This window comes from Miscanthus floridulus, chromosome 19 (assembly GCF_019320115.1).
Source record: "Miscanthus floridulus cultivar M001 chromosome 19, ASM1932011v1, whole genome shotgun sequence".
Classification (NCBI taxonomy): Eukaryota; Viridiplantae; Streptophyta; class Magnoliopsida; order Poales; family Poaceae; genus Miscanthus; species Miscanthus floridulus.
Window position 1 is genome coordinate 57,214,842 of NC_089598.1, and position 25,512 is coordinate 57,240,353.

General features: G+C 45.3%; 1 protein-coding gene across 1 annotated transcript; it reads left to right on the forward strand.

Annotated features, from left to right (window-relative positions):
* The first annotated feature begins 12,303 nt into the window (after window positions 1-12,303).
* On the forward strand, window positions 12,304-12,949 carry LOC136526803 (zinc finger protein 6-like). Its single transcript, XM_066519392.1, has one exon. The coding sequence runs from the start codon at window positions 12,329-12,331 to the stop codon at window positions 12,947-12,949; it is 621 nt and encodes a 206-aa protein (XP_066375489.1). The 5' UTR covers window positions 12,304-12,328.
* The last annotated feature ends 12,563 nt before the right edge of the window (window positions 12,950-25,512 follow it).

Genomic DNA, 25,512 nt, shown 5'->3' on the forward strand with positions numbered 1-25,512 from the left:
CAGATGAGGTGCAAGATGCAAGTGCATGAATATGAAGAATGGTAATATTAGATGCATCACATAATAGCATTCAAGGCAAACATAAGATCATGCAAGACATAGACACCTAGAGTTATTTAACTAAACATCACACAACCTATTATAAAGGGTAGCAAGCATGTTAGGTATGGCACACAAGTGAACTTAAGTTTAGATATTGCACCCATGCATCGATTAAGAACTAACCAACATGTTAAGCCAAAACAAGAGCAAGCTAAAGCAATCACCTAGCACATGTATAGAAATCTAGGCAGCAGCATAGCAGTCAATTATTTTATCCATAACTGAAGATCCAGATATCCAAAGAAGGTGATACTAGACTTTATGGAAAGCTAATGAAATTTCCTACAATATTGTTATTATCACCAAAAGCTTATTCCAAAGCTAACTAGTTCAAACATACCAATGTTTCAGATCTACACAGAACTAGGACGGAAAAGTAGTAGTAGTTTGAAAATGGCATAACTGGAGTTATAGACACCAAACAAGCATGAACCTTAACTTTATAGAAAGCTTATTAAATTATCTAAAACATGTTTATTATCACCACAAGGTGATTCTACCATTAACAAGGTCAATCAAGCACAATTGAGCACCTCTGTCCGTACTTGGACAGATTCTACCATGCAACTTCGCAAGCTTATAACTGGAGCTCTACAACACCAAAAGGGATGATCTTTAACAATTTGTAAAGCTCATGAATGGCACTACACTTGTTCTATTATCTCTAAGACAGGATTCAAAGCGTAGCTAAGTCAAACAAGACAATCATTCAGATCTCTACAGAGAGCATGCAAAATCTGGCAATGAACTTACGAAATCTATAGCTCCTAAATTATCAAGCCTATGCCCATGAAATTTGAACACACGCAAGACTATGAAATTAGCTACAAATTTGCTACTCACTACAACCACAGCAAACAACATTTACACCACAAAAATGATTACACAAGCAAAACTGCAAATGCAGCCCAACAACAGTGGTATAGAAACTGATAGGAATTTCAGAGAAGCATAACTGGAGTTGTAGACCTCCAACAATCATGAATCATAACTTTTTGAAAATATTATGAAGTTACCTAAAACTTTCTTATTATCATCATAAGATTATTCTACAGCTAACAAGATCAATTAATCCAATGAATGTGTCTCTGTCCAAAACATGGACAGAACCTGACATGTCACTTTAAATACTATAACTAGAGTTCTACATGTACAATAAACGTGGTTCTAGACTTTTTGGAATTCTTAGGAAATTCTAAACAACTTTGTTATAAACACCTAAAGCTAAATCTACTACTAAAAAGTCCCCACAGTACAAACAAGGCAATCCTATCTGAGTTTATGCAGAAACAACCACAGAGATTTAAGCAACTATAACTCAAGATCTACTTAACCAAAAATCATGATATTTAGCTTTTTCAAAATATTAAGAAAAGTACTACAACTTATGTATTATCATAAACTCATGATTCATAACTTAACTAAGCCAATTAATACAAACATGCAGGACTATTTAGAATAGGAGCAAAGCAATATAGGTAATTTCTTATTTTTATAGATCTTAAACTATCAGGCCTAAAATACTGAAAGTTTTACCAGCCATCAAGAATAACCTTAGTAGCACTCCACAGAAATTTCACAATTATTTGAGCACAACAACTGCAGTTATGAAAACAACAAGACACAACTAGTATCAAAAACCTAACTGCATAAATCTATTTTTACAGCAATATATTTACACTAAAGCATGCTAGATTATAGATCTACTGCATAGATAACTTCACAAGTATTCCAAAATGTCATCATTTACTATTTTATGATTTTTCTACTAATTACCATGAATTTTCAAAGTTGATCATTCAAATCTGCATAAATGGAAGAAAAAGGGATGTAGATCTTGCATCGGGGACCCTGCAGTTTTGTCAAATTAAACTAGAACAAAAAGATCCTTGTAGAAATTCAACCGAGTCACAGATTCGTACTTAGACCCTCCATCTTCTTCTAATTCATGTCCACAGTCCTTCGCTTTTCTTCTTAACCGCGTCGGAGCAGAGGAGGCCGTCGGGCCGGCCGGTGGCCGATTTGGCCGGCTGGGGAGGGGTGTCGACGGCCACAGAGGGGCGACGCGGCCTCGCAGCGGCCAGCCACGGCCACGCCACGCCCAGGTTTGGCCCGTAGTGGCTTGCGGCTGCCTGGCCACGGTAGCCGAGGGAGGCGGCCAGAGCCGTTCCGGCGATAGCGGCCACGGTAACGCCGGCACGGACAAGGGTGCGTGCGGGGGAGAGGGATGGTCACAAAGCTATTGGTGGAGGTTGGGGAAACATTGCTCTGTGGCCATGGCTATGTGGAGCTCGGCTATGGGTGGCCATGGCGAGCGGCATGGTGCCGGCTTGGAGAGAGCAGGAGAGGAAAGGGAGAGGGAGAGGGAGAGAGTGGAGATGGCAGGGGAGTTCGGGTCTGTACTCATGCACATGAGGTGAGGTGGTGAGCATGCACGAGCGAGGTGAGCCAAGGGAGCCACGCGGTGTTGAGACCCTGTGCGAGGTCGGCCTTTGCTGCTACTTCTGCTGATCAAGAAGGAAAGAAATCCAATATCACCTCAAACATACAAGCTGAAACTCCATTTTCTCCCCTTCATATTTCCTAATCCGTTTAGTTCTAGCACAAAATGTAGTAACAAAAGTTGTAGAGATACACTAGATCTCCAACTTTGTTTAAAGGATCAAAGTCTAATTCGGCCTGATGGGAGAGATACAAGGCTCCAAAGCGGGGTACACGAAAACTGAAATCACGAATTCAGTCATCCTAGACTTAGCCAAATTTCGAGCTCCAAAAACAACCATGGATTCCAACTTGAGGGCTCGGTTAGACTTGCTTACAAGCTGATCTAGCTCTTGGTCTAAAAACAAAGTTTGTTCTACTCCACTCAAAATTCAACTTTTATTTAGGTTCCACTGCCATGCAAACCTTCTAAGCCACAGTTCAAACCAAGTCAAAATAGCATCACGATAAATCTTAAATTACCCTTTTTGATCTATTGGAGAATTTTTTGGCCACTTGCTCAACATGAACCCTTCATAACTTTTGTTCAAGAGTGTAAGTAGAGTTGTTTGAGCAAGGTTACAATGTTTGTTTGTCATTACATGCTCTCATTCACCTAATAAAGTAATTCAGGCAAGGGCATAATTGGTCATTTCATGTGACTTGTTGATTCCAAACTTCATAAAACTATTACAATCATCCATATGGCTGGAAATTGGTGTGAGGCACATGAAAGAAGCACCTTCAACATTACTTAGGTGTATATCTGAAAAGGGCCAATATGCAAGCAAAGGTGTGTTGCCCAAGTTTAAGTTGGAGCTCACTCTTGTAGATTTGATCTTGACACCTTCACTACCACTTAACATGTCATGTTTGAGCTCAAACCCATTGCTTAACTGGTGACAAACACCTAGGTGTTACATGCTGGGCACGCCTATAAGGTGAAATGTTCGGTCTACTTCATCAGTGAGGTCCTTAATGAGGCCAAAACTCGTTATCCGCAAGTTCAAAAACAGCTATATGCTATTCTGATCACGTCACGCAAGCTCCACCATTACTTTGAGTATTATAAAATCACCGTGGTCACCGAGTTCCCTCTAGGGGACATTCTCTGCAACAAAGAGGCCAATGGCCACATTATCAAGTGGGTTGTCGAGCTCGGCACTTACTCCATCGAATTTAGAAGCAGGCCTACCATTAAGTCATAGGCGCTCGCTGATTTTGTCGCTGAGTCGACCGAGATCCAAGAGCCCATCGCTACTACTTGCCTCGAGCACTAGGTGATGTACTTTAATGGTGCCCTCAACATCAATGGTGTTGGTGCTGGCATTCTGTTCATTACACCGACCAAGGATAAGCTCTGATATGTTCTCCAAATACATTTTCCGGCCTCCAACAACACCGCTAAATATGAAGCGTGTCTCCAAGGACTCCATATAGCCATTGAGCTCGACGTCAAACACCTCATGGTATATGGGGACTCTGCGCTGGTCATCAACTAGCTCAACAAAGACTGGTCTTGCTCTAGTGAGAAGATGGACGCATATTGCACCAAAATCAAGAAACTTGAAGGGAAGTTCTACGGTATCGAGTACCACCACGTGGTATGAGATAAGAATCAGCTTGCCGACCACCTATCTAAGATAGGATCTTCTCGCGCCACAATTCTGCCTAGGGTCTTCATTTAAGATCTCTTAACGCCATCCATTAAGGAAGAGAAGGAAGTTCAAGAAATTCCCCCCGCCAAGTAGCTGGTACTTACAATACCTTCGTCGGCCACCGATTGGAGAGAACAATTTATCAAGTACCTCACCAGCACCGAAGTACCCACTGACAAGACTAAAACTGAATGCCTAATTCATCGAAGCAAGCATTACATGCTGGTGGATGGGAACTTAATGAGGAAAAGTGCCAAAGAAGGCATACTATAAAAATACATCACCCAATAAGAGAGAGTGAAACTACTTCTCAAAATTCCCTCTGGTTCCTGCAGCAACCACACAGCCTTGAGAAACCTGGTTGGCAAAGCTTTTTGAGCTAGTTTTTACTAGCCCACGGCCATCTCCAATGTAGAAGACCTCATCCGACGTTGTGAAGGATGTCAATTTTTTGCCAAGCAAATCCACGTGCCGGCACAAGAACTACTGACCATCCTAGTGTCCTGGCCTTTTGTATGCTAGGGACTAGACATGATCGGGCCTTTCAAGCCAGCGCCAGGTTGTTTCCGGTATGTGTACATCGCCATTGACAAGTTCTCCAAGTGGATTGGATACAAACCGCTTGTTTCAGCTACTACAAACAAGGCAGTCGAGCTCTTCGAAGATATCATCCACAAATTTGGTCTCCCGAAAAGCATTATCACCGACCTTGGAACTACATTTACTGGTCATCATTTTTGGAACTTCTATGAAGATCGATGCATCTCCGTCAAATACGTCTCTGTTGCCCATCCTAGAGCCAATGACCAGGTCAAACGGGAGAACGGCATGATCATTGATGCCCTCAAAAAGAGGCTATATCAGAAAGAAGAAAAGCATGCGGGTAGATGGCTCAAAGATCTACTAGCTGTGGTCTTGGGATTGCGCACTCAAGCTAGTCACGGCACCGGTGTGTCTCCATATTTCTTGGTATACAGCTCAGAAGCCATACTTCCAGTAGACATTGCCTTTCAAGCACCTAGGGTGGAATATTATGATGAAGAGCAAGCCACAGCTATTTGAACTGAGGATGTCGATAGGGCTGAGGAAGAATGCCTAATCACCTGTATCCACATAGCCAAATATCTAGAAGGCTTGCGAAGATACTACAACCACAACATCAAAGGTCGTTCATTTGCTGTCGATGACCTCGTTCTTCGTAGAAAGCAGAAAACCAAAGGGATGCACAAGCTCTCCTCCCCATGGGAAGGGCCCTACGTGGTCAAAGAGGTTACCCGACCAGGGTCTTTTAGGCTACGCGACTTGGATGGACTCGATGTCCCTAATTCATGGCACATCGAGCACCTTATACGTTTCTATCCTTGAAATGCTCCAGATATGTATTCTCCACTCCATAATGAATGAAGTTTTGATCACCATAATTTGTCTCCATTATATCTCCATTATGGTTTAATCTCCATTTGTGGTCGCCAGCTCTAAGCTACTCCTTAATAAACTCCAATACGTGATCTCCATAAATGCTCCGCCACGTTTCTCCATATCTCCAAGATCTTTCACCGACCGCTGAGCAGCACATGTTCTATCCTATGCTCTATGGAGAAGACCCAGTTTTCATTCTCTCCCTACATGTGCTACGGGCTCCGCGCTCTATGTTATGGGTGGTCGGCTATGGTTCCTTGGTCATGCCTCTTCCTCCTACACATGCACGGGCTCCGCGCTCGACGTTATGGACTATGGGCTAGCCAAGGCCAAGAGTCCAATAAAGAAACAACTGCTCGGACGCTACTTATACTACGTATATCTCCAAGATTTTTTGCCAACCGCCAAGCAGCATGTTTCGCTCTGTGTTCTTTGGAGAAGACATAGTCTTCGATCTCTCCCTACATGTGCTATAGGCTCCACGCTCTGCGTTATGGGTGGTCGGCTACGGTTCCTTGGTCACGCCTGTTCCTCCAACACGTGCATGGGCTCTGCGCTCGACGTTATGGACTATGGGCTAGCCAAGGCCAAGAGTTCAGTAACGAACTAACTGCTCCGATGCTACTTATACTATGTATAATTGCGTTAGGGTTAACACTACAACGAGTTTTTCACCTCAATACTAGCAAACTACATAAACATGCACATGTCACTTTGCAACATTTATACATAAACATAAATGTCTGTATGTGCCCTTGCGTGTTTTAACTACCTGCTCTAGTTATTACAAAATGTTCTCCGAGCAGATCATTGGGCTTTGCCGTCGCTGTCCATCTCGCCGAACAGGTCAACATCGCTGGCTAGTTTCTTCGTCGTGTCTTCCACCTCATCTTCTAGCTGCTGATGCTCCATCGCGCCCATCCCTCTGGCAAATCTGGCCCCTATCGCTTGATGGTCAATGGCATGGTAGTGGGACCGGACCACCGCTAGGCGTGTGTAATGGCGGTGATAGTGGCATTGTGGTTGAAGCTCTTGAAGTTCTCCTACGCTGCCTTGCATGTATTGATGATGGTGTCTGGACGCGGCGGCCTGCCGTTAGGCTGAGGAGCCACCTCCAGGTTGACATAGTCGAGCACTGGCTTAACTCCAGCAACTACGGTGTCGAGCTTGCTCCTCTGGGTCCTAGCCTCCTGCTCCAACACATCAACTATGCCTTGGTCCTCCAACGATAGTCTACAGACATCACAAGGATCCATCAAACAAAAGAAATTACTCCAGCAGTAACTCTGACCATGAAGTACTCACCTTTTAGCTCCTAGGCCAGCTTCTTCGCTCACCCAGTCACTTTCTTCTCCTCCTCCTAGAGTTGCCCAATGGTTTGGCATAGCTGGCCGAGCTCCATATCTTGCTCTACAAGCACAACAATCATCAGCAACAATATGACTATTCAACAATGCAAAGCAAAATCACCAATACACCATACCTTTTCTCTGCTCGGAGACATTTCTGAGCTTCTTGGACTTCTACTCCAGCTACTCAGACATACTTGTTAGCCGCCCAGAGATGGTGGCCAGCTATTCAGACTTGCCCCGTAACTGCTCGAACGCAGTCGCCAACTGCTTGAATAGAGCTCCCTTTTGGTATTCCAGATCCCACGCCTGAGACTCGGCAAGATCCCACTCATGCTGGGCCCTCTGGACGTTTTTTCTCCATAAGCTTCATCGCCTCCTTTAGCTTTGCGTTTTCTTCAGTGAGGGGCTCCATCCTCTTGATCAGTTGGCACCATTGCTCGGCAGTCCGAGCTATCCCATGCAAAAGCAACAAGACTATGACGAACTCCAATCTCCAACGTTAAAGATGAACATTGATGATGCAATGCTAACCTTTATCTACTTCATTGCCGTCGATTGGGTTGACTCTAGCCTCCTGAGCTCCCTGGTGGTGTCCTCCTCCTCAACAACCACCACTTTGTTGCCCTGCTTGCAGAGGAATTATATAGCATGGGGTCGTGATTCCTCACATTCAATCTCTTCCACCTTGTCCTCCTCCTCTGCAGCTGGCGGCACCACTAGGGGGCTTCGTGGCCACATAGCATGTCCAACCACGCCCTCTGACGCCTCAAGGAGCGCTGTTGGCTCCTCTGCCACCATAGGCTTCTTTGCTCTAGACGCCGATGCGGCGTCAACAACTCCAGCGTCTGCCCCCAAAGACTCAGTGGCTACCACCGTTGCACCGAGCACCACCACCAACCTGTCCGCCATTGGCGCCAACTGTTCACTGCCCCAAGTCCACTAGCAGGGGCGCTTGACTCCTCCGCAAGCTGTCGAGTACCCAACGACTCCAGGTCAGGATCTTCCGGTGTCGCTTCCACACCGGGACCATCCCCGGGCTGCTCACCGGTCTGGGCAGACGGATTCAATTCCTCCATATGCCTCGCTCTGCATCAAATTGGCTCATCAATCGTCGAAAGAGATAAGGATCCGACAACAAAATAATCCAAGGCAAGGATACTTATGTGTCGGCCTACTGATACACTTTTCTGAACCGACACTGCCTACCCGAGCCCCTAGGCATGGCCCTAGGGTCAACTCCCGTGCCCTAGGGTGGTGGTCTCATGGTCTCCGCCGTCGGCCTCTCCTCTGCCTACTGCTCCGAGATTCCCCTCGGCCGCTGCACGAGGACTCCCTTCGCCTGCTACTCAGGGACTCCCTCCCCTCCCTTCGATCTCTCCTCCACGCGTGTGTTGCGTGGAGGCACTTCAGTGCTTGGAGGAAGGGCCACTGGAGCCCCATTGTCATTCGACCACTCGAACATCACCGTACTCTACGTTCGAGTGGTCCGGTCATCACCAAGCGAGATGCTACCCGGCTTGCGGGGAGCGGCACACACTGTCTTCCTCTTCTTCTAGGCTGGCTCATCTACAGCTACCCTCTTCCCTTGAACTTTCTCTAACACTGGGGGAGGACTCTTCATCCAACCAGTGTCCGCGCCTTCGTACTCCAACAAGGCACTGATGGCACCATCCTCAGGCTAAGTTGGTGGCCAGGCGTCTACTGCCTCTGGCTAATCGCCCCTCGGCATGCCCAAGAAGCACACCGCTCGTTACTACAAATGGATCTTTCCATAAGTGAATCAGTTCACTACTCGGCAATGGTGCAGAATAAAAAAAGGACCAGGAATACATAGTTGAGATGTTTACCTGAGGAGGCAGGTTCGTGCAGTTAAAGGGCCTCATCTGTCCTAACACGCTGAATGAGGTAAACGAAGTGAATAGCTCTGCCGCCCGCTCTAGCACATCGTCCCTCGACAACATTTCTATCCTCTCCCAGGTACCATCGGTGTCGCCCTTGAAGTCATAGCCCATGTGGGCCCTCTCCTTGCAGGGCTAGACATGGCGCACAATGAAGCTTGCTGCTACCAGTCCACCATTGGTCTTCATGCCCTTTATTAGGCCAAGGAGCTCCCTCACATGCTCCATATCATCACTGCTTGGCCTCTCTGACCAGCTTTTCTGTCTCTCCGAGATGTGGTCGGCGTAGCAGCGGATCATAGGATGGCTCTACTTCATGTAGAACCACCTGGCGTTCCACCCCTTCAGTGACGTGTTTAGCGGCACAGTGAGGTACTCGCCTGCCATTCCATCACGTAGTTGAAGATACACACCGCCGACCACCTTGGGACCACCGCCGCCCTTCTTCTTTAGCTAGAACAGGTGACAGAAGAGGTTGAAGTAGGGAAGAATCCTGAGATACGCCTCACAGAAATGAATGAAAATCAAAATATGCAAGATGGTGTTTGGGTGGAGGTTGCACAGACTAACTCTCCAGAACTCCAATAGATCCCTCAAGAAAGGATGAATAGGAAATCCTAACCCGCGCTAGAAGTAATCCTCAAATACTATAGCTTCGTCAGTATGAGGCATTGGGTAGGACTCACTGCTAGCCGACCGCCATTTGGTGGTGACGTGGTCAGGTAGAACGCTCGCCTCCACCATCCTGTTGAGCTCTGCCTCCCCCGTACGCAACGACACCCACTCTTTCTCATGGCTGACTCCGGCGCTCACCTTCTTTGGGTTACCAGCTCCCTTCTTAGGCGCCATCTCTTAGATCTAGTTTGGGGTTGGCGGCGGAAACGTGTGCGAATATGAATCTAGAAGCGCGACGGCTGAGGAGGAAGATGAAGTGGCAAAGTGGCAATGGTGGGAGCGTAGGGTGCGGCGGCGTAGTTATAAAGCACTCCCCCTACCTCTCGCATTTGAGGGTTTTTGGGAAACCGATCCACGATTTGCGCCTATCTGAATTCTCTAAAATGGTGTGGTGGGCTGTTACCTGGGCTTTTGTGCAACTGCAGCCCGTATCACCCATTTATCGCCGTAAGTTGTTACCACTCACCGAATATTCGTCGATATCTCCGTCATCTGTTATGGCTCAATAATTACTACTATACAACCGTTACTTCAGTTTTTTCTCCATGATTTGTTTTCTCCAAGATTTTCACTTGTGGCTCGGGGACTGCATCATCAACACGACTTGGCTCCTCACCACACTAGGGACTTTCTTCTGTTGACTGCTGTTTCTGATCCTGGCACCACGTGACCACGTCACCTACTATCAGGCTCGGGGACTAAGTGGGCACACTTCACCTTGCGATGAATGTGCTTTTCTCATTTTGGGGTTACACCCGGAGACTGGTTGCCTGCTCGGCTGGTCTTGTGCTTTTCTTTACTTTGGACCTTGGCATCACGTGACTACGTCACCTACTGTCAGGCTCGGGGACTAAGTGGGCAAACTTCACCTCGTGGTGAGTGTGTTTGCTTTATTCTAGAAGACTCCGCGTCTTCCAAAGCTGAAGAAGACTATCTTCCTTTCTCGTGGTCGGACTCTAAGTGGGCACACTTGGTCCACTACAAGAAAATTTTTGATTTAGAACTTGAGCTCCTTACATCCTTATGGCAAGCCTTACTTGGGAGACGCTGCTCGGCGACGGTTCACGCTGCTTGGCGATGGTTCACACTGCTCGACGATGGTTCACAGCTGCTCAGCAACGGTTCACACTGCTCAGCGACGGTTCACACCTGCTCGACAACTCATCACGGTGGTTGGACCATGAGTTTGACTGCTCGGCTTTGTTCGCACCTGCTGTGAGGGGTACGACCCCGGATACCCACGGCAGACCACATGGGCTGCGCCCCCAGGGGTGGCCCAGCCCACAAGATGAAGCCTTGCAGGGCACGACACTGCTCGGCGTCTCCCGCAAGGCACCGGGAAGATATCCTGAAGATACTACGAGATCTGTTAGGATACATATGATCCCATGATTCCTGTAATCTGTTATTACTTTTCGGTTATCTTCTAGATCTAACCGACTTGTAACCCTTCCCCCAGGACTATATAAGGCGGGTAGGGACCCCCTCCAAACTCACGTAATATCATACGATATCCAATACTATCCAACAGACCACAGGAGTATGGTATTACGTCATATTGACGGCATGAACCTGTCTAACTCGTGTGTCTCTGTTGTCTTGTGGTTCTTGATTACACGCATCTCTGCCGATCAATCTACCTTCGTGGGATACCCCTCAGAGAACTGCCGACAATATTCTATTGACATTAACCCAGCTCCACCATCTTAGGCCAAATATTTATTTATCCCTTATCCATCTCATATTCTGGTCGGTCATGTGAACACTTTTGTATCTTAATCTGCTGTTGTTAATGAATGCAATGAACCTAATGTAAGACATGGGAAACTGGTCGTTATGATCTTTTGTATGGGATGTGATTTGCATTGTTTTGCTTGCCATGTGCACTATGTGGGCTGTAATATGAAATGTGTGGGTTACAATCTGCATTGTTTGGACTGGTATATGAGCTGCAATTGGTATTTTTTTGGGTGCGCTATGTGGGCTGTAATATGAAATGTTTGGGCTACAATATGGATTATTTGGGCTATCCTAGGATAATTTTTTCGTGGGCTAGCCTAGAATAAATTAAAAATATCTGTTTTGGGCTGCTTCGAAAAGTGGCGTGGACTGGATTGAACATTTCAGAGGGCAAGAAATGATTATGCTAAAAAATCATAATTATTGAAATAGGCTGGGCCAAAAAAAATATGGCTCTACAATGGGCTTAGTCCATTGTAAGCATGCCTGCTACATGGGAAGACCAAATTGATGAGGGCTTTCCACCCGTGGAGCACAGGCTGCACAGCAGCACAATCATTGGAGAGACGGAATTTTTAACGACCAAAGGTAAGAACAAAAGCAAAGAAAGACCTATTATGCTTATAGGCCATCTACGCACGATATCGATGGTGTTTGGAAGCTACTGGTGGTTAGATGTATTTGGTACATGGCTTCTTTTCACATGCATGGTCCATTTCTAGAATGATTCACCAGTTGGGTGCAGTCAACACAGCAAGCTTGCGTGTGGTCATCTCTTCTCTCTATGTTCACCTACCTACACTACTCTCCAAAAGAAGTGCAAACCCCGTGTTTTTTTCTTGTCCAATCCCTCGTTTTCTCCAAGCAGGTACGACTTCCGCCCGCTCCCTGCGGGCTACATATACGCATCACTTCACTTCGCGTATGCATCAACAGCACTTCAACAACCCGCAACGACGAGCTGAGGAGCTGATCGCTGAGCTCCTCTAGAAGTATACTATCCATGGCAGCAGACATAAAGTATGAGCAGCCGAAGCGGACGCCGAGCGCTTCGTCTCTGAGGATCTTCGGCTACGACGTGGCTGGCAAGGGTATTATTGCCGATCACATCGTCGCGCAGCCTCCGCCGGCGCAGGATGACGGCCGGCCAGTGGTGGACAGGCGCAGGTTCGAGTGCCAGTACTGCTGCCGCGAGTTCGCTAACTCACAGGCGCTTGGCGGACACCAGAACGCGCACAAGAAGGAGCGGCAGCAGCTGAAGCGTGAACGCCAGTTCGCCGCCCGCGTCCTTGACGGCGGCCGTGCTGCAGCAGGCTTGGGCGGCATCTGCGCCGCAGGCTTCACGTCGTCGCAGCCGCCGCTCGGGCACGTCATCGCCGTAGGCCCGGGCGCCATCGCCAGCTGGGTCTACCTCGCGCACCAGCCAGCAGCAACCATGGGTCTGCCGCTCCACGCCGCCGGCGTATGCCAACCTGAGCCGTTGATGCTGCGCGGCGGTACCGGTAGCGGCAGCAGCATCGGTCGGTCGTACGAGCTGTGCGCTCCGGCTGACGACGACACCGAGGAACCATCGGCGATGGGGCTGGACCTGCATCTCAGCCTTGCTCCGGCCAGTTCATCGTAACTGCTAACTGGGAATAAATCGTTCCCTCTCCGATTGAATTAACCACGCAACACATACACTGTAACTCACAGAAGTCCAAGGATTATGTTCTCGTGTCCCCCCTTTTCCATTCCTTTTCTCTATTTTCGAAAATCTCATTCCTAGTTCATACCAATACCTCAGTTAATGTTGCACAAAGCACTCACTACTTGATCAAAATTTCAAAGCTAGAAATTGATCTTTAAATATTAAAAAAAACTAGTGATTGATATACGATTTAAAAATTTACTCCACCACTTCTAAATTATATAGCATTTTATTAGTTTTGTTATGGGTCAAACTTCTTTAAATTTGATCTTCTTCTTCATCTTCTTACGATCGTCGTCACAGGTGAGAGCAATGCTTTGATGCAGTAGCTTCTTCTTAACCCCATCTTCCTTAATATTCCAAATGTCACAATCTTACCAATGATAAGGGAAGAGGTGATGGTGCTTAAGTCCTCCATGTTATGTAAGATAGAGATCTTGTCCGGTAGCACCGAGATGATCTTCCTTACCACATCTGCATCACTCACTTTGGTCAAACCTATAGCATTGAGCCCAATGACAATTAGATTTAGACGAGAATAGATATCTTTTACAATTTCATTTGGCAACATTCACTATGTCAGAACAGGCAATCACCGTTGGATCAGAACCTTCCATTACTACCATAATTGTGCCTGGTACGGGATAATCACTAGTGATGGGACGGCCTATCAATGCCAATTTTCAATCCAGCAATGATAATACGCTACCAAGATCAAAGATTGAACCAACAGTGATATCTATAAATATTACTACTAGTGTGATGTATGAACCTACGGTGATATCATGAGTGTCACTGTCAGATTAAAGCATAAACTGACAATAGTGACACTCATCATATCACTGTCGAATCAATGCCACACCTGGCAGTGAATTGGTAAGTCTCACTATCGGCTTAAAACACACCTGGCAGTGAGTTTTATAGTGCTCTAGATATATATAACGCACCAGACAATTATAATACACCAGATATATATATTTTTAACAACCCCGAACATTGTTTGCTTCTCCATATTGGTCTTTATTTTGTAATATTCATATTCATGCATATGATGCATACTTGTCAGCAATTGTTCGATCTCTTCCATGTGCTGCAGTACCGGTTGGAAAAACCCCTCTAGTCCCGGTTTTCTTCCACCTCGAGATTTGTAGTTTTTTTCTTTTCACAACCAACCAGGACTAAATATCACTTTTTTCTTTTCTTTTGCAGTTTCTTTCTGAAAGGATCAAGATGCCCAAGAGGAGGGGTGAATTAGGCTAATTCTAAATTTCTTTGAAATAATTAAACCCTACGGTTAGCCCAACTTCACCCCTTGTGTCTAGAAAGTATTTCTAATGTTCTACCGCACAAAAAGACTTGCAACCTAAGTTCCAATCCTACTCTAGCATGGCAATTCTATGAATATAAAGATAAGAATTGAATTGCTCAAAGTAAAGAGAGAAAGAGGAACGCGGCGATGTTTTGCCGAGGTATCGGAGAGTCGCCACTCCCCACTAGTCCTTGTTGGAGCACCCGCGCAAGGGTGTAGCTCCCCCTTGATCCGCGCAAGGATCAAGTGCTCTCTACGGGTTGATTCTTTGACACTCCGTCGCGGTGAATCACCCACAACTGCCCACAACTTGAGTTGGATCATCCACAAGCTCCGCCGGATGACCACCAAGCACCCAATCACCACCAAGTCGTCTAGGTGATGGCGATCACCAAGAGTAACAAGCACGAACTCTTACTTGACCACGACAAGCCTAATGAGAAGGGTGGATGCACACTTTGCTACTCTTGCTTTCACTAATGAGGTCTCACTCTTGGATTCTCAAATTTCAATCATCTCACTAGGACCATGCTCTTCTTAGCACTCTCAAGGGTGTTTCTCAGCTGTTGGAATGAGCAAAAAGTACCCCCTCACACGAATAGAGGAAGTATTTATACACCCATGTTCAAAACGAACCGTTATGTGCCTCTGCGGGGTGACCGGACGCTCCGGTCAGTTCTCCCTGAAACCTAGTGTTTAAGTTGTGATCGGACGCTGCGCTGGACAGCGTTCAGTCACAATTTTCCCTCTCTGGAACCTTACTGGAGTCAACCGGACACTGGTCGCGCCATACGATTTCACTTTCATCAAATGAACTGACCGGACTCTGCGCCAGCGTCTGGTCACACCGGAACCAGCGTCCGGTCAGCATTTGACCCTCCATTCACTTCCAACTCTCAATCATACGTGAATGAAGTTTGCTCCAATTGATCTAAGGGCTTTTTAGGAGCTACCTAGTGCTAGATTTGACAAGTATGCACCACACCTAACCCACTAGACTCACCTAGGTCAAGCTACCCGTCCATACCCCCTTAATAGTACGACCAAAGGAAAAACAAAGTCCTAAACTACTCTAAGTGTCTTTTCAACTCCAAACGATACTTAGAACTAGTCCATCCTTAACCTTGTCGTCCATCCTTTGAAAACCAAAAAAATTTCCATCGTAGGGGCATGACAACCATGATTGCCCAATCAATTGCCATTACCATAACCTAACTTAATTGCATCTGCAAAACACATGTTAATCACAATAATCACGTATTATCATTAATCACCGAAACCCAACTAGGGGCCTAGATGCTTTCAATCTCCCCTTTTTGGTGATTGATGACAATACCACCTCGAGTATGTGAAAGAGATGAGGTTTTCAACATGCTTGGTTCATACAAGCTTTTGACAATAAGAACAAAAGAATAAGGCAAGCTTATATGACCCAAGCCAACATAATGTACTCAAAGGATATGAAATAAGCATGGGTACAAGTAATAAAGCTCATTTGCATCGGAGTAAAACGCGGAAGCAAAGCAAATGAACATAACACAAGTGATATGAATTAAAATAATTCAAAGTAGAGAGCACACATGTCAAATATCACGATCACGTAGATATCACTATCACATAAATATAGACCCACTCAAGGATAGGTAAGGGCGAATATGCTCTCTAGCTGCTGCTACAATAAACTCAATGTTGCACACCCTCTGTGATCTAAATATAGCCCCACTGTTAAGATATGCATGATAAAAATCCTTCTACAATGGTGTGTAGAAGCCCTCTGATGCATGCTCATCCCGCCATGGCAAAAACCACTCCTCAAATTGAACAAACCTGATCTGTTGCACCTGCTTGGCCGTGGCGGCCCTCAAATGCAAGTGAGTCATTGGAGGTGGACCCTATGGACTAGGTGGCGGACGAGAACCGCTCCACTGTGTCTCTACCCTTGGTGTCACTCGGGTACGAGTACAACTAGAGTGGCGTAACTGTGGCTGAGGTGCCAGCTCTGTCTCCTTGGACTACACTCCCTCCTGAGTCTGCTCTGCTGGCTGTGGCTCCTGCTATGACTCCCCCTGAGGCTGACTCTCATTAATGGCGACACGTTGTCCTCCAACCATGGCTGTCCTAGCTGGACCACCATGATGATGCTCAACCTCCTGGACAACGACCCTCTGAGCTGGTGAAAGCTGATCTACAATGACTACACCACTCCTAGCACCTCCTACCTCTACACGCTCTACGGCGGCTGCAACTATGGCTGCTCTAGCTGTATCAGCATCTGGATATTTGTGCTTCTTCGTTGCAAGCTTCTTCATCGCCTTGCCTTTTGACTCAGAAGGTAGGCGAGGCGGGGGCCTCGGATCCTCATCACTGGGACCACCTCCGATGTTCTTGACATGGGCCATCTGAAATGAACTGTTGCCTCTGATAAAGATCAACTACCAACTATCACTTCTGAGGCTTGGCCTCGATCTATACTCGCGAGCTTGGCCCCGAGTTGACTAACAACAGCCAATGAGACCTCAGAAAACACCAACTCACTGCACGTTAGAATAGATTGGATATATGAATAATTATAATATATCTAGAGATGCGAAACCCTAAGAAGCAAGCATTAGATACGTAATTGGAAATGAGGGCTTGCTACCTGATGAACCGATGAACCAAAGAACAAGGAACGGATCACGTAGAACCACCGGGTCGACATTGTAAAGCTAGGGTTCCAGCGAAGCAATGCGGCATGGATCGGCGATGCAATGTAGGCAATGAATGTTGTTGGCTTTGGCATGGATGGAAGCTAGGGTTCCGGTGATGCTCTTGAGGCGATGCTGGTGTTAGGGCACGAGAGCAGCATGAGCACAGTGGCAACGCGGAACAGAAGCACAGGTACGGCGATGTGGGATCGAGGCGCGTGGGGCGAGCGACGGCGCGGATTGCTGCGGGCGGCGCGCGGGCACGGGAAGGCATGGCGCGGCGGTGTGTGGGTGGCTTTGCCGTAGGAAGGCGGCATGGGGCTATGCAGCATGGGCGCGGGCTGCGGCGGTGCAGTGGTGTGAAGGCGAGGGCGCGGTCGTCGGGCACGAGCACGGGGCGAGGTCACGGCGGCATAGGCACGGGAGCAGGGCGGCGCGGCGAGCTGTGAACTCGGCGACTAGGGCGCTACGGTGATGTCGACGCGATGCGGGATGCAGGATTAGGGTCACGTCGTGTACAATGGTTATATGGTGGCCCCTAGCGTGATAGAAAAGGAAATAGAGAAGAAGTCCTGAACCCACACCATTTCTACTGACCAGACACTCCGGTGGCAACGATCGAACGCTGCCACCCAGAGTCCGGTCGATTCCAGAGAGGTCCAAAACCCCTAGAATCGTGACCGGACGCAGCCAGAGTCCAGTCCAACCTGTCTCCTTCGTCTTTGCTCACTTGGACGTAGGAACACCTTCTGACCGGACACTGAACAGCAGAGTCCGGTCACTCCATCGCAGCAAGGTTCACCTCCTGTGAACTGACCGGACGCTGGACTTTAGAGTCTGGTGCAGCGTCTAGTCACTCTTTTCCAGCAAATCTTCAAAGTTCCTTCGTGCTACCTGTTCCTAATCAAGTCCCAACTTCAATAAGACCCAAATAAACACCAATTAGGACTGATGTGAGTGACCTCTCTCAAACCCTCAAAATTTTCAAAATATTTTGCCTTAGGCTATAATTCTTTTTAAGAAAATAGGCAATAAGAGGGCAATTGAAGGGAAACGACAAAACAACATTCGTGCATATGCAATGCAATACTTGAAAGTAAATCTAGTTGCTTGTCAAGTTTGATCCAAGGTTGAGCTTCTTCACTCGCTTTTCGGCGGTTATCTTAACCATGTTAGACAAGCCCTATATGCATTACCACAAAGTAAACATGATGTATATTACAATGCAATGCAAGGGACAACACAAGCTCATTTTTAGTGAAGTTACTAAAATCAAGCACATTGAGCTCATTCCACAATTGACAAAAAGTCACCTCATCTAGCGGTTTAGTGAAGATATCCGCTAATTGATCCTCGGTCCTTACATCTTCTAATGAAATATCATTCTTTGCAACATGATCTCTAAGAAAGTGATGGTGGATATCTATGTGCTTGGTGCGAGAGTGTTGAACCAGATTATTTGCAAGTTTTACCGCACTTTCATTGTCGCACAAAAGAGGTACCTTTTCTAGAACTATACCATAGTCTAGCAAAGTTTGTTTCATATAAAGAATTTGTGCACAACAAGCACCCGTGGCAATATACTCCGCTTCGGCGGTGGACAAAGCCACACTATTTTGTTTCTTGGAGGACCAAGACACAAGTGATCTACCAAGCAAATGGCACCCTCCGGATGTGCTTTTTCTATCAACTTTGCAACCGGCATAATCCGAATCGGAATAGCCAACTAATTCAAATATAGCTCCTTTGGGATACCAAAGGCCAATGCTTGGTGTGTGCTTAAGATACCTAAGGATTCTTTTAATGGCAATTAAATGAGTTTTCTTAGGATTAGCTTAAAATCTAGCACACATACACACACTAAACATGATGTCGGGCCTAGATGCGGTTAAATATAACAAGCTACCAATCATAGAGCGGTAGAGAGTTTGATCAACCATGTTACCTCCCTCATCTAGGTCGAGATGCCCATTAGTTGGCATTGGTGTCTTGATTGGCTTACATTCATCCATCTTGAATCTCTTGAGAAGATCATTTGTATATTTCTCTTGAGAGATGAAAATCCCTTCTCTCATTTGCTTGACTTGAAAACTAAGAAAGAATGTAAGCTCTCCAATCATTGACATCTCGAACTCCTTCAACATCAATTCACTAAACTCTTTGCAAGAATCTTCATTTGATGATCCAAAGATGATATTATCAACATACACTTGACAAATGAAGATATGTCCAACAAGCTTCTTGGTGAATAGTGTGGTGTCGACCTTCCCAATGGTGAAGCCCTTCTCAATGAGGAAGTCCTGAAGGTGCTCATACCAAGCTCTTGGGGCTTGCTTAAGCCCATATAACACCTTAGACAACCTATAAACATGATTAGGATATCTAGGGTCTTCAAACCCAGGAGGTTGATCAGCATAGAATAGTTCATTAATAAAGCCATTTAAAAATACACTTTTCACATCCATTTGATATAGTTTAATTTCATGATGTGATGCATATGCAAGGAGGATACAGATGGCTTCTAGTCTTGCAACCGGTGCAAAGGTCTCTCCAAAATCCAACCCTTCAACTCGAGAGAACCCCTTTGCAACTAGTCTTGCCTTGTTCCTCACAACAATGCCTTGATCATCTTGCTTGTTGCGGAACACCCACTTTGTTCCAATGACTCTTGCGCCTTGTGGTCGCTCTTCAAGAGTCCAAACTTCATTGCAGGTGAAGTTGTTCAACTCTTCATGCATGGCATTTATCTAATCCGGATCTTGAAGAGCTTCTTCTACCTTAGTAGGCTCAAAACAAGAGACAAAAGAGTGATGTTCAATAAACAAAGCAAGCTTTTGAGAGCGAGTCATTACTCCATTTGATGGACTCCCTATGATGAGATCTTGTGGATGAGCTTGTAGTAGAGGTGAATTTCTTCTATCGACCACTTGAGGGGGAGGTTGTGGAGCATCAACATCTTGTGCTTGTACCACCATTTGCTCATGGGAGACATGAGTGTCTTCATTTTCTACTCTCCCATCTTTTTCACCATCTTGTGGCACACTTGATGAAGAAGGTGGATTGATCACTTATACATCATCTTCATCATCATTAGGCTTGATGTCTCCAACCGGAATATTCTTCATGGCCTCCCTCAATGGTTCATCACCTACATCATCAAGATTCTCATGTGCTCCTTGGGAGCCATTAGATTCATTAAATTCCACATCATATGTTTCTTCAACCAAGCCGGTGGCATGATTAAATACTCTATATGCTTTGGACTTTGATGAGTAACCAACAAGAAAACCAATATCACAACGTCTTTGAAACTTCCCTAGGTGTTGCCGCTTCTTGTAGATGTAGCAGTTGCAACCAAACACCATAAAGAAGGAGACATCTGGCTTCTTCCCATTGAGCAACTCATAAGGTCTCTTGCCAAGAAACTTTTGAAGGAATATGCGGTTGGATGCATAGCAAGTGGTGTTGAAAGCTTCCGCCCATAGAGCTTTGGGAGTGTTGTACTCATCAAGCATTGTTCTTGCAAGAGTGATCAATATCCGGTTCTTTCTCTCAACTACACCATTTTGTTGAGGAGTATATGTTGCGGAGACCTCATGCTTGATCCCAACTTCATCACAATAGGCTTCTATATTTGTGTTGTCAAATTCCTTGCCGTTGTCACTTCTAATCTTCTTGAGCTTGACTTCAAACTCATTTTGTGCTCTCTTGGCAAACTTTTTGAAGCATGATGCAACTTCGGATTTATCATGAAGGAAGAACACCCATGTGTATCTTGAATAGTCATCAACAATCACAAGACAATAAAGATTTCCTCCCAAACTCTTGTATGTTGTTGGTCCAAATATGTCCATATGAAGGAGTTCTAGCACTCTTGTGGTTGACATGAAAGCTTTTGTTGGATGAGTATTTGCAACTTGCTTGCCAACTTGACATGCACTACAGAGCTTGTCCTTCTCAAACTTCACATCCTTCAACCCTCTCACCAAATCATTCTTCATTAGCTTCTTGAGTGGCCTCATCTCAACATGAGCAAGTCTTCTATGCCATAGCCATCCAAGTGTTGTTTTGGTGAATAGACATGTCTTCAAGTTAGCATCTTTGGAGGTGAAATCCACTAAATATAGGTTGTTGTATCTAAATCCTTTGAATATCACTTGATCATCATCCTTTTTAGATACAACAACTTCCTTCTCGGTAAACAAGCATTGGAAGCCAAGCTCACACAATTATCCAACGGATAGCAAGTTGAAGCTCAATGAAGCAACATATAGTACATTTGAGATTGAATGATCATTTGATATTGCCACTTTACCCAATCCTTTAACCTTGCCCTTTGAATTATCTCCAAATGTGATTCTTTCTTGTCTATCTACTTCTTCATCTAGTGAGGTGAATATAAGAGGATCACCGGTCATATGTTGTGTGCAACCACTATCAATTACCCAATAACTTCCACTGGTCTTGTAGTTCACCTACACACAAGAGAACAAGCTTTAGGAACCCAAACTTGTTGAGGGCCCTTCACCTTCTCAACAAGTGACTTTGCTACCCAAATTTTCTTAGGCCTATTCTTGTTGGGACGTCCTAAGAACATGACTTTCATCTTTCTACTAGAATCCTTTCTAAGCATGTAATAAGCATTGAAAGCAAAAGGTCTAGCATACTTGGGCAAGGGTTGTGTTGGTGGAGTTTGACACTCATGGGCAAAGTGGCCTTCTTGTCCACACTCAAAACATCTCTTTGGCTTCGGCTTTGAATTGTGTTGTTGTTGAGCTTGAGCCTTCTTCTCTTGGTTTGCCAAGTACCTAATACCACTTCTATTCATCTTCATGACGGTGTTTATTAGTAGCTCACTTTGAAGATGCTTGCCTCTTGTAAACTTCTCAATCCAATCTTAAGATGCTCTTTCTCCAACTTGAGCTTCTTGTTCTCTTCCTTGAGTGAATCATTGTTTTTCTCTTCCTTGAGTTTCTTGTTCTCTTCTTTGAGCTTCTCATTCTCAAGAATCAAGTCACCATCATGATCAAGAGTTTCTAGCACTATAGTGTTGGTCGTTTTGAGCCCTTCAAGATCTTTCTTTAGCTTTTCATTGTCATTCTTGAGCTTGGCATACTCATCATAATTATCAGTCTCAACCACTTGCTTGCCCTCACTACTAGACCTTTGCTCAATGCTCTCAATGATCAAATCATCACATGATGTAGCTATATAAATCTTAACAACATCGTTAGCATCATGTGGCTCATTGGATAAAAATTTTTGAGCAATGACAAGATTATCATGATTAATCTTAAGAGTAGCATATTCTTCTTTTAGCATATTGTGGCTAGTGATGAGCTCATTGTGTATCCTCTCAAGTTTGTCATGTTTATCTTTAAGCTCTTTCTTAGACGATTTGAGCTCCTTGAGTTTGGATGACATAGCATCATTTGCTTCTCTAAGCTCAACACTAGCCTTTTCGGCTATATCACATTTAGCTAAAAGAGAATCATTCTTAGCTTCTAGCTTGTCATTCTTAGCTCATCTTTCTAATGATCCTAGTATATTTGTTTAGCAATTTGACAAGTTTATCATATGAAGGTGATTCAAATTCATCATCATCACTATCACTATCACAATCATCATTGTTAGCATGATCATCACTACTACTATCATCATCATTTGATACCTTTCGTTCACCCTTGGCCATAAGGCATAGGTGTGTAGAGGATGATAGCGGTGGTGTTGGTGAAGACGATGAAGAGTCAATCACAATGGCGGCCACCTTCTCATTATCACTATCATCATCGGATGAGCAACTTGATGAATCAATGTCCGTGAGCCAATCACCGATGATGTATGCCTTGCCATTCTTCTTTTTCTTGTGGAGGCCCTTTTTCTTGCCATCCTTCTTCTTGTATGGCTTGTTTTTCTTCTTCTCATCTTCTTCTTCATTACTTGAGTCATCTTTCTTGCCCTTGTACTTGTCTTTCTTGGGCTTTGTGCATTGGTGTGCTAGATGACCAAGTTCTCCACAATTATAGCAATCTATCTCCAAGATTGGCTTCCTTCTAGAGCTAGTGAAGAACTTCTTTTTCTTGCCATCAAACTTGATGCCACTCTTGTTAAGCTTCTTTAGCATCTTGGCAGTTCTTCTCACCATGAGAGCAAGACTTGAATCATCAATTTCATCATCACTTGAGCTCTCATACTCAAGCCTTGCTTTGCCCTTCTCTTGGCTAGCTTTAAATGCTAAGTCTTTTTCTTTCTTCTTAGTAAAGGATGAGCCATCTTGTGGTGTGATGTGCATGTATATCTTATGAGCATTGATCTTTCCCAAGATTTGTGTTGGTGTAGCGGTGGAAAGATCACCTTGATGAAGCACGTTCATAATATGTCCATATTTGTCAATGGGGAGGACACTCAAAATCTTTCTTACAATATCGGATGGTTCCATTTGAGTAAGTCCAAGCCCATTGACTTCCTCTACAAGAACATTCAAGAGTGAGTACATTTCATTAGCACTCTCTTTAGGAAGCATTTCAAATGAATTTAGCTTTTTCATGATAAGATGGTAGCATTCCTCACGCTCGCTCTTTGTTTCCTCATGGAGCGTACAAATATCTGACCATAGTGCATGGGCGTCTTTGTGGTTCCTCACCCGGTTGAACACATCTTTGCAAAGTCCTCTAAAGATGGTGTTTCGAGCCTTTGCATTCCATTTTTTGTAATTGACCTCATCGCCTTATAGGTGTGTGGCATCCTGAGGTTTTGGGAAACCTTGTGAGGCGGCTCTAAGTATCCCAACATCTAGAGCTTCTAAATACGCCTCCATGCGGATTTTCCAATAAGGAAAATCATCCCCCTCAAAGATAGGAGGAGGTCCATCCCCATAAGACATCTTTCTCTAGGCGGTTAAGCCTAAATACGTGAGCACTTGGCTCTGATACCAATTGAAAGGATCAAGATGCCCAAGAGGGGGGTGAATTGGGCTAATTCTAAATTTCTTTGAAATAATTAAGCCCTACGGTTAGCCCAACTTCACCCCTTGTGCCTAGAAAGTGTTTCTAATGTTCTACCGCACAAAAAGACTTGCAACCTAAGTTCCAATCCTACTCTAGCATGGCAATTCTATGAATGTAAAGACAAGAATTGAATTGCTCAAAGTAAAGAGAGAAGGAGAAACGCGGCGATGTTTTGCCAAGGTATCAGAGAGTCACCACTCCCCACTAGTCCTCGTTGGAGCACCTACGTAAGGGTGTAGTTCTCCCTTGATCCACGCAAGGATCAAGTGCTCTCTACGGGTTGATTCTTTGACACTCCGTCGCGGTGAATCACCCATAACCACTCACAACTTGAGTTGGGTCATCCACAAGCTCCGCCGGATGATCATCAAGCTCCCAATAACAACCAAGCCATCTAGGTGATGATGATCACCAAGAGTAACAAGCACGAACTCTCACTTGACCACGACAAGCCTAATGAGAAGGGTGGATGCACACTTTGCTACTCTTGCTTTCACTAATGAGGTCTCACTCTTGGATTCTTAAATCTCAATCACCTCACTAGGACCTTGCTCTTCTTGGCACTCTCAAGGGTGTTTCTCAGCTGTTGGAATGAGCAAAAAGTACCCCCTCACACGAATGGAGAAAGTATTTATACACCCATGTTCAAAATGAACCATTATGTGCCTCTGCGGGGTGACCGGACGCTCCGGTCATGTTGACTGGACGCTCTAGTCAGTTCTCCCCGAAACCCAGTGTTTAAGTTGTGACCGGACTCTAGACAACGTCCGGTCAGCACTAACCGAACGTGTCCGGTCATGATTTTCCATCTCTGGAACCTTACTGGAGTCGACCAGACGCTAGCACCCAGCGTCCGGTCACTCACCTCTCAGCGTCCGGTCGCACCAGACGATTTCACTTTGATCAAATGAACTGACCGGACTCAGCGCCAGCGTCTAGTCACACTGGAACTAACGTTCGGTCAACATTTGACCCTCCATTCACTTCCAACTCTCAATCATACGTGAATGAAGTTTGCTCCAATTGATCTAAGGGCTTTTTAGGAGCTACCTAGTTCTAGATTTGACAAGTGTGCACCACACCTAACCCACTAGACTCACCTACGTCAAGCTACCCGTCCATACCCCCTTAATAGTATGGCCAAAGGAAAAACAAAGTCCTAAACTACTCTAAGTGTCTCTTCAACTCCAAACAAGACTTAGAACTAGTCCATCCTTAACTTTGTCGTCCATCCTTTGAAAACCAAAACGATTTCCATCGTAGGGGCATGACAACCATGATTGCCCAATCAATTGCCATTACCATGACCTAACTTAATTGCATCTGCAAAACACACATTAGTCACAGTAATCACGTATTGTCATTAATCACCGAAACCCAACTAGGGGCCTAGATGCTTTCACTTTCCATTCAATTTGTTTTCATTTCAAATAGTTTTCGTATACCAACCAGGACTAAATTTCACTTTTTTCTTTTCTTTTCTTTTGCAGTTTC

Bases quoted from the DNA above. Each gene is read 5' to 3' on its own strand.
- LOC136526803 (XM_066519392.1), top strand. From the start codon at position 12,329: ATGGCAGCAGACATAAAGTATGAGCAGCCGAAGCGGACGCCGAGCGCT.